This window comes from Peromyscus maniculatus, chromosome 4 (assembly GCF_049852395.1).
Source record: "Peromyscus maniculatus bairdii isolate BWxNUB_F1_BW_parent chromosome 4, HU_Pman_BW_mat_3.1, whole genome shotgun sequence".
NCBI lineage: Eukaryota > Metazoa > Chordata > Mammalia > Rodentia > Cricetidae > Peromyscus > Peromyscus maniculatus.
Window position 1 is genome coordinate 142124817 of NC_134855.1, and position 13113 is coordinate 142137929.

The 13113-nt window shown below is 56.4% G+C and overlaps 1 protein-coding gene across 6 annotated transcripts; it reads left to right on the forward strand.

The window, feature by feature from the left end:
- The first annotated feature begins 940 nt into the window (after positions 1-940).
- Positions 941-12376, forward strand: Slc35h1 (solute carrier family 35 member H1). 6 transcript variants are annotated; one of them, XM_015990286.3, is made up of 11 exons: positions 1023-1058; positions 2212-2324; positions 5006-5360; positions 5703-5853; positions 6435-6498; positions 7154-7226; positions 7884-8052; positions 8135-8218; positions 10476-10651; positions 11361-11490; positions 11674-12376. In XM_015990286.3, the coding sequence occupies exons 3-11, from the start codon at positions 5241-5243 to the stop codon at positions 11796-11798; spliced, it is 1092 nt and encodes a 363-aa protein (XP_015845772.2). In that variant the 5' UTR covers positions 1023-1058; positions 2212-2324; positions 5006-5240; the 3' UTR covers positions 11799-12376. The 6 variants fall into 6 exon arrangements, with proteins under 6 accessions (XP_006997186.2, XP_042132732.2, XP_015845772.2 ...); XM_076571165.1 differs by lacking the exon at positions 1023-1058 and adding an exon at positions 1065-1230 and having other exon boundaries at positions 5003-5360; XM_076571166.1 differs by lacking the exon at positions 1023-1058 and adding an exon at positions 1276-1716.
- The last annotated feature ends 737 nt before the right edge of the window (positions 12377-13113 follow it).

Below are 13113 nucleotides of genomic sequence, written 5' to 3' on the forward strand. Positions count from 1 at the left end.
CCCTGCCAGGGACACAGCCAGGGAACAGCTCGAGTACTTGTGCCTTTCAAAGAAGACATGTTCTGCACCCGGTGTGCTGCATGTACTCGGTGCCCAGCCTTCCAGCTGGTGTTTGAAGCTGTTGCTCCCATCAGCAGCCTCGGTAGCCGGGAGGCTTGAATGAGGGCAGTGATGAAAATAGATACTTCCTCTTGCCACTGTCGGAAGGGGGTGAGGACAGGCGCTTTCAGAAGGCATAGAAAGTGCATGCAACACAGGCCTTGAGGTCTGAATGAAGCCAAGACCTTGGGCTGCGATGGGTACCATTGTAGGTCTTAGGAAGCATTGAATGAACTAATGCTTGCAGGATGCCAGCTGGCAGCGGCCTACAGCAGCACTGTGCACAAAGCACAGCTTACACTCTGGCCTTGAGCCTTCTGCTAGGAACCAGGAGCCCAGCCAAGTCATGTGCAAGGATCCCTGTTTGCAGCCAGTCCTAGTACAGAGCCCAGAAGAGCAAAAGCAGAGACCCGGGCCAGCTCGGGTCTGCAGCCCCAGCTTGCATGGCTTAGAGGTTCCCTTGCCCACATGCCCTGCACCTAAAATGAATTGAATCTGGTTGTGCTGGATTGGCGTGCTGAAATCACTGCAACCCGCTTTCCTGGGCTCCCAGTAAGACCACACCCCTTCCTTCTGGGTTCCATTTCCTCTGGGATGATTTTCACCTACTCAACCTATTGAATAATTCTCACAGGTGTATAGGTATATGTAATTTCTCAAGTGTCCATTATTACTTTGACCAGACTTCCTACATTTCTAAAATTTAATCATTTCCCAGCTGCTTGATGTCCCAGAAGAAAAAAAGCACACGAAGAGTTACTAGTATATGTGATTCAGTCCTGGCACGCCAGTTTAGGGACAGAGACCTTGTTGTACCGCCTGCTGTGCCCGGTTTAGCTAGAGAAAAATGCTCTGGCCCCACCCACCTTCGCCGGCTTCCGGCGGAAGTCTCTCCTCCAGCGGCCCAGTGCCCAGCTCGCGCTTCCGGCAGGAGTCTTGGGGCAAGCGCCTAGGCGGAGGTAAGTGGGAGTGTGGTGGGCGGACCCTTGCGCCCCTCCCCGGCCCGGGCCTCAGTTTCCCCAGCCCTCCCTTGGCCGTGGGCCCGTTCGCCCGGCATTCACCAAGCATTTACGAGGGGCCGAGTCTTGGGGGAACCAGATGGACGCTGCCGGGCTGGCGGGGCAGTGACACGTGAGCAAACACAGACGTCACGCGGTGGGAAGTGCCACGCGCAGTGGGGGCCCTGGGGGAAGGGGACAGCAGCAGAGAGCGTCGGGTCGCCGGGGACACCGGCTGATGTGTTGGGCGCACGGCTGAGCGGGAGGTTGTAGGAGGACGTGTGGACCCAGCCCCCGGGTCTCCAGTCTGTTGAAGCAGGATGTGATTTCCCTGTCGCTGTGGTTGCGTACTCTAACAAAAGCAACTGAAGGAAGGGCCGAACTTTCCCCACAGTTCCATGTGCAGCCCATCGTGGGGGAGTCAGGGCGGCAAGGGCTGGAACAGCTGGTCACATCGCATCCACAGCCCGGAAGCAGAGAGCTGTGAATGCGAGCTCATGTCCCTTCCCCATCGTTCTGCAGTCTGGGACGCCCCGCCCACGACTAGATGGGTCTCCTCACATGAGTTAGCCGGATCTAGAGAATCTCTTACTGATGTGCTCCAGGGCCCCTCTCCCAGGTGACTGTAGACGGTGTCAGGTTGACAACACTAACCACAGCACCAGCCTCCCGCTCTTTCTGAAGTGCGGGCAGTAGGTGAAAGGTTACTGTGGCTTAGACAGCGGTGGAGGAGAAGGGAAGAGAAATGGACGGATCAACAAATAACTAGAGGTGGACTTGACAGGGCAGGGGATGAGGAATGCAGGGGACAGCGATGATTTCATTGGCCTAAGTGAACGGTTGTCAGGATGACTGTTCTAAGTGACTTCAGGGTAGGGGGGAGACCTAAGGAATATTAAGATGACTCCTTGGGGCACCTTGAGGTTGAGCTGTCAGTTGGAGCTACCTAAATGGCAGTGAGGTCCCTCTGTCCTCACAGGAAGATTGGGGTGTCATGGTGGGGTGGGAATGAAGGCAGAAAAGGAGCTGGGTTCCACCCCTCAGGGACCAGTTCTGATTGTCTGAGCTGCAGAGAAGCAGAGGACTCCAGAGTGTGACAAGTTGCGCCCAATAGGTCTCCGAGGAGGAAGTGGCCGGTTTCGAGAGGGAGCCATAGAAACTTGGCCCTGAAGAGGGAAAGGGTGGCGGCGGTGGCGGTGGCCCGTGTGAACAGCCTGACAGACTGAGGTGAGGGCCTGGGGCTGACACTGGGAAGCTGTGCTGTAAGAGGTGACCGTGAGTCAGTGTCAAATGCTGTTTCCCATGCCAGTGACCCCCTGCACATGGTTGGAGAAGCTGAGTCCACACAGGCCAGGTCACTTGGAATCTCAGTCGCCGGTGGACACAGAGGGTTTACTCACAGTCTTGGATGTTAGGGCCCATGCTTTGAAGCACTGAGCTCCACAACCCGAGTTACAGCTGAAGTGGCGGAGGGTAGCCAGGTGCCACAGCATTGCCCGCCCTGCTCTGAGGTAGCTGCTGTTTCTTGAGAAAAGGGAGACAGAATTCCTTGCTTGGGCAGATGCGATTGCAAGGTCGCTCTCCCTTACCACAGAGTGAGGGATGAGGGCCTTAGCCGTCTGTATATCCAGTGAGAAGCAAGCCACCGCTTAATGATGACACGTGGAGGGAGTGTCTGTGCGCTTCCTGGGGGCCTTTCCAGCTGAGGCTTGGCTTTGTGTTTGGGACACATGGGGCTCCCTGGAGGGAGGGAGCTAGACAAGCTCTCTGAAGGAAAAGGCGGGCTTGAAAGTGGACAGAGCGCACCATAGTGACCAAGTAGGAACTGAGCAGAAGTCGGCAGGCCAGTCCCTTGAAAGAAAAGGGAGCAGGCTGTCCTGGCATGTGGCATGCTCTGCCGCTCCCTGGGTAAGGAAAGCATTGTTCACAGGGAGCATAGTGTGTCTCCTGCACTGTTGGAGACTCAACCCAGGCCCTCCACGTGCTAGGCCAGCACTGCAAGGTACAGACCTTCTGGACACAGTCTGGTTGTTACACCTTGGGGTTGGAGACATAATACTTTCTGGCATCCCGTGGGTAGAGACAGGGGTTTGCCTATGGATTACAGTACAGAGGACTGACTTCTCCCAGAAGGATTCAGTAGTGCCAGGCTTCGGAGCCTTGGCATTGAGAGAATGTGGACCTTGAGGCCTGTTCAAAGTAGGTTTGAGCCTGTGTCCCAAACTGTCTAGCAGTGTAAACAAGAGCCTGAGATTAGTGGCCCAGGTGAATAGGTCAGGTCGGCATTTGGATCTGCTTCTAGGGGTTCATGGGGACCAGAGCAGGCTGCATGCTGGGGAGATGTTAGCCTGCAGAAAGCATGTCAAGATGCAAGGCTGCATTAGACCAGTAGGGCAGTGCCTCTCCCCTGACCCACCGTGTCTAATCACAGCCTATTCATTAACCTAAAAACTAGTGGTGCCCAAACTATAGTATGAAAGGAAGGTAATTGAGGATGAAATAAAACGTTTCCATCTGTCACTTGTGGCACAGTGGTGCTGGAGTCACCGTGAGGCCACTGGTGGGTTCCTCTTGCTATAGAATACACGGGAAGGAGCCCACCATAAGGGTCACCTCGCAGCTACCATGTCAGCAGCCCAGAGAGCTGTTGTCATCAAAGTGGGTTTTCCAGAATGGGAGGGAACTCTTGGTTCCACCTTGACAGCACGCATGGAATTCTTAGCAATTTCAGTGGATTGTAGAGCTCCGGAAAAGTATGTTTACAGAAATCAGAAGCAAGTCCCCTGCCTTTGTGAGTATCAGAGGTGCTTGGAATGCAGAACAATTCTTAGCTCCGTGGGTAGGGCCTTTGTGGTCCCTGCTCACTGAATGCCTGGAGCTTCCACTGGGACACCGCCCAGGGTTCCAAACTCCTCTGAAGATAGCCACAGTCCAGGAGTCCTTTTGACGAAGCCCAGAGCCAGCCCAGTTTGCCAACAGGGAGGGGATGTGATAACAGGTTCCAGAGTGCAGAGTGGACTGTCCAGACTGGCAGGGGAGAAGTCTGATCGCATGATTCTGGAAGGTTCCCACAGGAGTTGGCATTTCAGCATGGTGGAGAGGAAACGCTGTAGTCCACCTAACAGTGGGCCAAGGTTCACCCAGGCAGAGCCAGGTCCCCAGTGTTCCCTGAGCCAGGCTTGCCCTGGGCACTCATGACAAGTGGTCATTTGGTTTGGCGGGCACCTCCTCTCTGGGAGTAGCTGTTAGAGACCAGGACAAGGTACGCCTGGTCCACTTTAGCTCCTCAAGACGTGATGAATCCCCTGAAATCCCATACACACACTGTCATGGGGTCACCAGACCCAATGAGAATATAGAGAATGCCAGGTGTGTGTGAGCCCTTGTGGAGTGTAACCTTCCAAGGAACAGCAGCATTACTCAAGGGGATGGGGGCGTGGCTCAGTGGTAGCCTGGTCCCTAGCATGAGGCCCTGGATTCTTTCTACAGCACTGAGAAGAAAGAGAGGTCTACTCAGATCACACTCCTCTCAGCTTCTACAGAAGAAAAGTAGGAGAGCAGTGGTGGCTTTGTAGACAGGTCCCTGAGGGAGAGAGTCTGTACTGAGGAAGGAGGGAAGGGTGGCACGGGTGTAGCGCCCCCCCCCCCATCCCTTGTGTGCCGGGGACAGACTGAGAGACAGGCTAGACCAGGTCAGACCTCAGAACTGCAGGCGGCTTCGGCCTTTGTGAGGGAACTGGGAGCCGCTGAAGGGTTGAAACAAGATCCGACATGACCACACCTACCTGTTGAAAGGTCACTTTAGGGGGACCCGTGGAGGACAGTGCGAATGTCCACTGTACTGGGGTGGGACCCATGGCCTCTGTGGTCTCACTGTGCCCAGACCCTCCCTTCCTTCTTCCCAGCAGCAGCAGAGCTGGGGATCTGTGACCTGTGCATCCAGCTGGCCATGGAACAGTTTGGCTCTGGCCACCAGCCCCTTAGGTGAGGACTCCATGTGGGGCGCATTGCACATTCCCCACCATGGAGGTGAAGAGGACCCCTGCAGTTAGGGGAACTGTCCTTTGAGAACCGTGGTCCAGCTCTGCTGCGTCTTCCCGCCAACCGTCTTCAGGAGAGGCTCCTGTTGCTGCTGGCCCACGGATGGGGAGGTGGGCCCTTGACGTCGCCTTTGTGTGGAAGGCCGTGCTGACGCTGGGCCTGGTCCTGCTCTACTACTGCTTCTCCATAGGCATCACCTTCTACAACAAATGGCTGACAAAGGTAACGGCCTCACCAGGACAGGGCTGGCCCGAAGGTGCTGGAGTTGGTACAGTTGTCTTGGGTGGTGGTGGCTTTTCCTGGACATTGGCCCTCAGAGGGCTAAGCAGGTGACCAGCAGGTTGTGGTGAAACTAGGCAGGGATTGAGCCCCTGGGCCGCCACTTCTCTGTGTGACCTCCACACGGGGGCTCCAAGGAGTCACGGTGTGGCTGAGTCCCCGATGTAGAGCCCTGGACATCAGAGGGAGCGGGGAGGTGCTGGGTTGGACCCTGCCACCGCAGGGGGGAGACGGAGGGGCTGCAGGGCATCTCTCCACTCCTGCTCTCTGCTTCCGGCCCCACAGAGCTTCCACTTCCCCCTCTTCATGACCATGCTGCACCTGGCCGTGATCTTCCTCTTCTCGGCCCTGTCCAGGGCGCTGGTTCAGTGTTCCAGCCACAGGGCCCGGGTGGTGCTCAGCTGGACTGACTACCTCAGGAGAGTGGCCCCCACAGGTAGGTCCAGCATGCGGAGGGCTGCTGGGGAGCCCCGGCTAGAAATCAGAGGAGCCCCGTGGCCTCGAGGCCACACCTTACCTTTGCTCCTCACCCCTTTCCCGCTGCTGCATCTCAGCAAAGCAGGCAGCACCCCTGTCCTTGCTGGCTCACGTGGGCCTCAGTGGGCCCCGCCAGGTGCCAAACGGGAGCCTCGCGGTAGTGGCCACACAAGGTTGGGCTAAAAGATTTCCCAGGACTAGTCTAGACCTCAAGGGGCCATGGGAACCTCTGGCCCTGGGAGTGTGAAGATGCAAAGGGAGAACTCTAATGGTGAGGGAGCAGGGGAGTCGGCAGGCCGGGCTAGCAGTGGAGGGCCAGGTGCCCCTTGAGTGGTTTGACTGGGTCAGGTTAATACTCTTGTCTGGAGCTGTTGAAATTCACAAAGGAGACTGACAGGCCTGGCCAACCAGGACGGACTGTTTGGGCCAGATGTTAACCTGGAGTTGCTTGGTGGGAAGGAAGGGCAGGCAGGGCCTCAGGTGCCTCGGCCACATGCTTGCCAACCGGCTGCCCTGGCTGGGTGTCCCCTGTCCCCACAGCACTGGCAACAGCACTGGATGTGGGCTTGTCCAACTGGAGCTTTCTCTACATCACCGTGTCGCTGTGAGTACTGGCCACACCCTCTACCCGCCACTCAGGCCAAGCTCACTTGCTCCGTCCAGCTGGCAGTCTGTCTAGCCAGCAACGGGCCAACTACTCCATCAGTCTCGGGGACCGGCCCTTGCCCTCCCTCAGCTCCTTGCTGGCACCCAGCAGCACTCCACGCAGCCTCCAGCTCTTCGGAAGCCCAGTGCAGAGAGAGATGCTGCACCTGCCTGCCAGGCAGTCAGGGGAAGCCAGGGAACTGGACAGAGCAGTCACAGTTGTTGGCGGGGTGGGATAGGGGATGGGGGGGAGGCAGGCAGCAGAGTGGAGGACCAGACAGTGGCACGCTGCCTGTCAGAACCCAGCCAGTCAGCAGTCACAGCTCTGATGCCCTGCTTCAGAGAGTGCAGTCCCTCATGTCTCTTTGTCTAAGTTTCTCTCATCCTTCGTACCTGGTCTCTGCCAATGTAGCCAGGTAAAGAACAGAACTCAGTAAACTTGGTGTCACACCCACCGCCCCTCTCCCAGTGACTGTCAGGCCTCTTAGGGACTTCTTCCCATGAAAGCTCGCATGTCTGCACAGACCCCACTGGCTGGCTGCTCTTGCTCTTCGGGGCCTGCTTGCCTTCGGGTGGGGGTCTGCAGCCGTGCATTGTGGGTATCCCCGCTCCAGGTACACAATGACCAAATCGTCTGCCGTGCTGTTCATCCTGATCTTCTCTCTGATCTTCAAGCTGGAGGAGCTGGTGAGGCCCTGCGTCCCTTTTCCCTGCCATCACTGCAGATGCCCGGGACGGAAGAGGATCTGAGCAGTGACTTGTCACTCTGTGACAGGAGATTGCTGGCCTGGGTCTCTGAAATGCCTTGCTTGGGAAGGGGACCTAGAAACCGGTGAAAGGCAGAAGGTCTAGAAACAAGTGCAGGAGGGCCAGCGTTGGCCTGGGGCCCTGGGGTTCCCTTGGAGCCATTTGGTTTTTGTTTTGGGGGGGGGCACTTAGAGTCTGGAATGGACACCAGCACTTCAGTATTTCAAAATAAGTGTGTTACTAGAAACGTGCCAGCTGTATGTAGCCTTGTGTCTGTCAGTAGGCCAGGGCCTCTGGAAGTGATGAGGCACAGAATGGCTGCTGATCCCCAGCTTCAGATACGGCACAAGCTTGAGCCCAGAGCTCCCAGTGAGCCGCACTGTTCCCCTCCTAGGGTGTGGTTTGAACCCCAAGCTCCCAGTGAGCCGCACTGTTCCCCTCCTAGGGTGTGGCTTGAACCCCAAGCTCCCAGTGAGCCGCACTGTTCCCCTCCTAGGGTGTGGCTTGAACCCCAAGCTCCCAGTGAGCCACACTGTTCCCCTCCTAGGGTGTGGCTTGAACCCCAAGCTCCCAGTGAGCCGCACTGTTCCCTCCTAGCGTGCAGCCCTGGTCCTGGTGGTCCTTCTCATCGCTGGGGGCCTCTTCATGTTTACCTATAAGTCCACACAGTTCAACGTGGAGGGCTTTGCCTTGGTGCTGGGAGCTTCATTCATCGGCGGCATCCGCTGGACCCTGACACAAATACTTCTGCAGAAAGCTGATCTGGGTGAGCCCCGGGGAGGGTGGGGGGCCGGGCAGACAGAGGCCAGCAGGCCAGGTCTGACAGCTTCCCATGTCCTGTTGTGCAGGCCTTCAGAACCCCATTGACACCATGTTCCACCTGCAGCCGCTCATGTTTCTGGGGCTCTTCCCTCTCTTTGCCATATTTGAAGGTACGCTCCGTCTCCTACCTCCGAACACTGTAGTACAGCAGAACCCACATTACTGCTCTGGGCTCAGCACAGTGCTAGAACTCAGTCCCTCCCCAGCTGCTGTGGTTTGGGACTGGACAGCAGACACACACAGAATGACTAGAATCTCATGACAAGGGTGCAGAGAAATTATGTGTGAACTAAAGGAGTCAGTGCAGAGAGTGTGGACAGCTCCAGAGGTAGCGGAGCTATTTATGCACTAGTTTTTCATTCCCCCAATAACCAGATGTGGAGGATTGTTTTCATCCTTATTTGGCAAAAGGAAGAAACTGAGGAACCGAGGAGGTGAAAGCATGCCCAAAGTCCCATAGCTCATAAGCAAGCCAGACTTGGTGCCCAGCAACCTGGCGTCAGGAGGCTAGGCCCACCGTCACATGGTGCACATGCCCCCAGGAGCAGAGTCGAGGTCTGCCCCAGGTGGAGTCCTTGGGTCGGAAAGGGGAACGGTAGAGAATGAGTGGTGGGTGGGTGGATTTGATGATACCAGGGCACCCTGGGAAGCAGGGGCAGGAGGCTCTGCTGTGTGTGCTCAGGGAGCATGGGCAGAGTGGCAGCTTCCACCGCTGGGGTTGGGGGACAGCCTGGGCACATCCAGAGAGGAGGCAAGGCCAGGGGGTTGTACAGTGGGCAGGATGTTGCCACCCCCTTTCCCCTGATGCTTTGGGATTAGTCTCTGTCCCTTGTTTACCCTCCTTCCCAGAGTCCCAACTGTCCTCAGGGTCATTACCGAAAATTCCATCCCACATCCATTTAAGTTTCAAGCAGCGAAGCGTCTCCAGCCTCCCTGAGAAAATGATTCCGCAGCCCCGTTGTCCAGGAAACTTGTGTGTGGAGCTTCATGCTTTTCCTTTTTAAAATCTCTCCCCGTCCCTTCATTATGCCCCTTGTAGCAAACACCACACTCACCCCTCCCCAGGCGCCCTCACTGTTCCCGCTCTGCAAACCTCATCCAAAAGCCCCTGGTCGCCGCCACTTAGCAAAGCTGCGTGGATTTAGCTCCTTTAATCTTCTCTGGTAAATTAATCCCCCAAGCGCCTTCATTACTTATGTTGCTCTTCCCCGAATTCCTCAATTTGCCACTGCCTTTGCGGTACTGCTGAGCCCAGCACCAAACAAGATGGCCTGCCTCGCCGGGCTCCTGGCATGGGGCACAGTGTTGTTAAATTTCTGTGCCCCCGCCCCTCCTCCACCCCAAAGTTCTTGTCCACTTCAGCTCCCACCTGTCTACCATGCCCAGTGGATACTGGCCTCCCCCCCACAATGCCCAGTGGATACTGGCCTCCCCCCCACAATGCCCAGTGGATACTGGCCTCCCCCCCACAATGCCCAGTGGATACTGGCCTCCCCCCACAATGCCCAGTGGATACTGACTCCCCCCCCCCCCCACACACACACACTGTGGGGGCCTTGCTGTGGGAAGGAGCCCAGGAACTCTTTAAGGAGGGGCCACGGCTCCCCCAAACGGAAGCAAGGACAGATGTGTTGTGCAGTGTGCCCTGGAGCGAGGGGCTTCAGCTTTGTCCTGTACTTACATGTGTGCTTTGGTTTGGTTTGTGTAGCCCAGGCTGGTCTTGAACTTTCTATGTAACTGATACTTGAGCCAGTCAAATGCCCCCACCTCCCAGGTGTGGGGTCACAGGTGTGCACCACCACACTCCGCTCCGGAGTTTTTTTGAGGTTTTGTTTTTTTTTTTCTTTTTCATTTTTGAGATCTGTTCATTAGACTATACTGCTTGTTGGAGAAATGACAATCTAGTCAGAGTCTTGTCATTCTCCCAGTAGGGGAACCAGTAGCCAGAAAGGGGACATTGTTCCACCTAGGGCTGTACATAGCTTTGTAGTAGCAAGGCCCGAATTTGGGCTGGGCTGTATAGCTCAGTGGTAGAGCATATGCCTAGCGTACACGCACACACACGCATATATGTACGCATGCATGTAATCTAAAGAAGTCCTGCATCCCACAGCTTCAGTTCCTCCATGTTCTGATAATGGACGTGTATTACTCTGGGTTCTGTAGTGCCACCATGGTCCCTGAGTCACAGGCCATCCTGGTGGGACTGTTTTAACATCCCCCCTCCCCCCATCATTTCTCCTACCTCAGACAGTCAGCAAACCAGGCCCCCATTCTGTGCTAAAGAAGCACAGAGGCTGTTGAGTAAGGCCAGCAGACTGCCTAGGCCCTGTCTCCCCCGTCTCTCTCTGTCTCTGTTGGTTTCAGGTCTCCATTTGTCCACCTCAGAGAAAATCTTCCGCTTCCAGGACACAGGGCTGCTCCTGTGGGTTCTTGGGAGCCTCCTCCTTGGTGGGATTCTGGCCTTTGGTTTAGGCTTCTCTGAGTTTCTCCTGGTCTCCAGAACATCCAGCCTCACTCTCTCCATTGCTGGCATTTTTAAGGTACGCACTGGGAAGTGACCCCAGACCTACCCTAGAAGGAGCCCCATGAGGGCTTTTCCTAGCAGCTTCTGTCCCTGTTTCTGCACCCGGAGAGGGCGGGAGAGGAGGCTGCAGAGTGTGGCCCTGGATGCGACGGATCTTGCCCCTGCAGCGCTGAGGAAGTGTCCTTTCTAACCAGTGCACACAGCTGAAGGTGCAGACCAGGTCTCAGACCAGGCCTGGGGTGTGCGTGCACTGCACTTAATGCAGCGTGGTTATATGCAGTGGCCTGGAGCCCTCGTCTAGGTGGATCAGTGAAAAGTCCATCACTGAAAGCTGGGCACATGGGTCAAATCTGTGGAGGAGCTTCCCTCTGGACAGGTAAACCCCACGCTGGAGCGGTGACACCCAAAGTGAACATTTGGGTGTAAGGGTCCTCTGCCTCTGATGAAGAGAGGCCTGTCTCACCACGGCCATGCTGACGGTTGTCCAGCTATGGGTGCCTAGCAGTGGCAGACCCCCGTACTCCTGTGGGACGCCTGTGTCGTCCTCCGGGGCTCGATGGCTTTCTGCTGTGGCTGAGAGTCTATGGAAAGCCCCTGTGCACCTGCATCTCAGTAACCCCAGGAGGCCTGCAGGCCGATGATCCCGGCAGAGAGGTTCCCACTTCTGCCCTATGAGTCATCCCGTCATGCCAGCTTCTGACCCCATGTCCTGCCTCTGCCCACAGGAAGTCTGCACACTGCTGTTGGCAGCTCACCTGCTGGGTGACCAGATCAGCCTCCTGAACTGGCTGGGCTTTGCCCTCTGCCTCTCTGGCATCTCCCTGCATGTGGCCCTCAAGGCCCTGCACTCCAGAGGTATGGTGGCCTCCTTCCCGGGGCTTGGGTGTACTGACTGTCCCGTCCACCATCCAGCTGCCCCTCACCAACCGTTGCTGTAGCTCGGGACATGTGCTGCGTGGCGCTGGCACCCTGGGAAGGTATAGGATCATCTCTAGAGAAGGTTGCTAGGTTAGTAACTGTGGTGTGTCTACCCCCAAGGTGATGGCGGCCCTAAGCTCTCGAAGGGCCAGGGCCCCAGCGCTGACCTGGAGCTGCTTCTCCGGAACAGCCAGAAGGAGGAAGACGATGACGATGAGTACTTTGTCACCCAGGGGCCACAGTGACCAGCCCAGGAGCAGCGGGAACAGGCCACTCTCCAGTCAGCGCTGCTGGTGACTTGGTGTGGACCGGGGGCTCAGCTGCTTCCTCAGAGCAGCTACAAGTGGTGGCTTCAGAGTCACCTGTAGCACCGTGGCAGGAGGGGGGGCTCCCGCTCTTTCCTGTGGAGATTGGTCCAAACAGGGAGCGCCAGGCTCACCCCGGACGTAGTGTGGCAGTGAAGGGAGCCAGTGACCTCCTCTCCACTGTCGCTCTGGCTCCAAGAGCCAGGATGAATTTCAGGTGTGTGGTTGTTTCTCTTACGGGGTTTGGACTGCAGGGCATCTGGGAAGGCGTCATGGGGAGGCTGGGCCTCATCACCTGGACAGTGGCTTCCACAGAGAGGAGATTTATTTATAGTTGAAGTAATGATTTCCTTCTGTACTGCACAGTGTTGCCTGAGGCAGGAGAGCAAGGAGAGCCCCGGGCCTGGCCTCTCCTTCTCATGCCCTCTGTAGCTCATGCCTCTGTTTATGCCCCAGACCGCATCCTTGGGGCCACACTGTGGACCCACCACCAGAAATAAATGGGTCTTTGCTCAGTATCATCTTGTGGAGACTGGTTTCACAGCCTAGATTTGCAGCCTGGCTCTGTCACACACTCATTGTGTGACTCTTACGTGGGTGACTTAGTTCCTCTGTGCTGTAGGTTGTCTATCTGTTTAAAAAAAGAAGAAGAAGAAGAAAAGAGGATGTCACCTATCCCAGGCTTTCTGGAGAATGTTACAGATTAAATATTATGTATGTATTCCTAAAATACTGTCAAGAACCAAGAGACCAAGACCCAGAAAAGAAAGAATTTCCTGAGCTGCTGGGCAAGGATTCAAGGCTGCTATGCGTGAGAAGGGACGCGGTTCTGGATTGTGGGCCAAGTTGTGCACTTCTCCAGACCACGGTCCAGTGGAAGACAAAAGGCGCTGCTGAGGGGCTGAGCCCTCCTGTGGCTTGGCGCCTGATGGTTGCACCTTCCTGGTGGAGCTGGTCTCCTCTGCTGGCCCAGGAGGCTTTCCCGTAGAAGTGCTTCAGACACTCACAGCAGGTGGCGCCATTGGCCCACGGTATGGCTCCAGCCCTGCCTGCTGCCACCCCTGCCCAAACCCTGGCAGCAGAGGGTGCCTGACGGCGGTGGCATCTGTGTAGCTTTGGGCAAAGACCCAGAAGGGGCTCTGTGTAGAGCTGGAGCGAGGCGATCTCCGTTGGTTATGCCCAGAACGCACGGACCGCAGACTTCTGGAGGGCAGATAGTAAATATTTCCATTGAGGACCATATGGTGTCTGTTGC

Bases quoted from the DNA above. Each gene is read 5' to 3' on its own strand.
- Slc35h1 (XM_006997124.4), top strand. From the start codon at position 5,241: ATGGGGAGGTGGGCCCTTGACGTCGCCTTTGTGTGGAAGGCCGTGCTG. The intron at 6,499-7,153 runs GTGAGTACTGGC...TCCCCGCTCCAG, and splicing joins CTCTACATCACCGTGTCGCT to GTACACAATGACCAAATCGT. The intron at 11,491-11,673 runs GTATGGTGGCCT...TCTACCCCCAAG, and splicing joins CAAGGCCCTGCACTCCAGAG to GTGATGGCGGCCCTAAGCTC.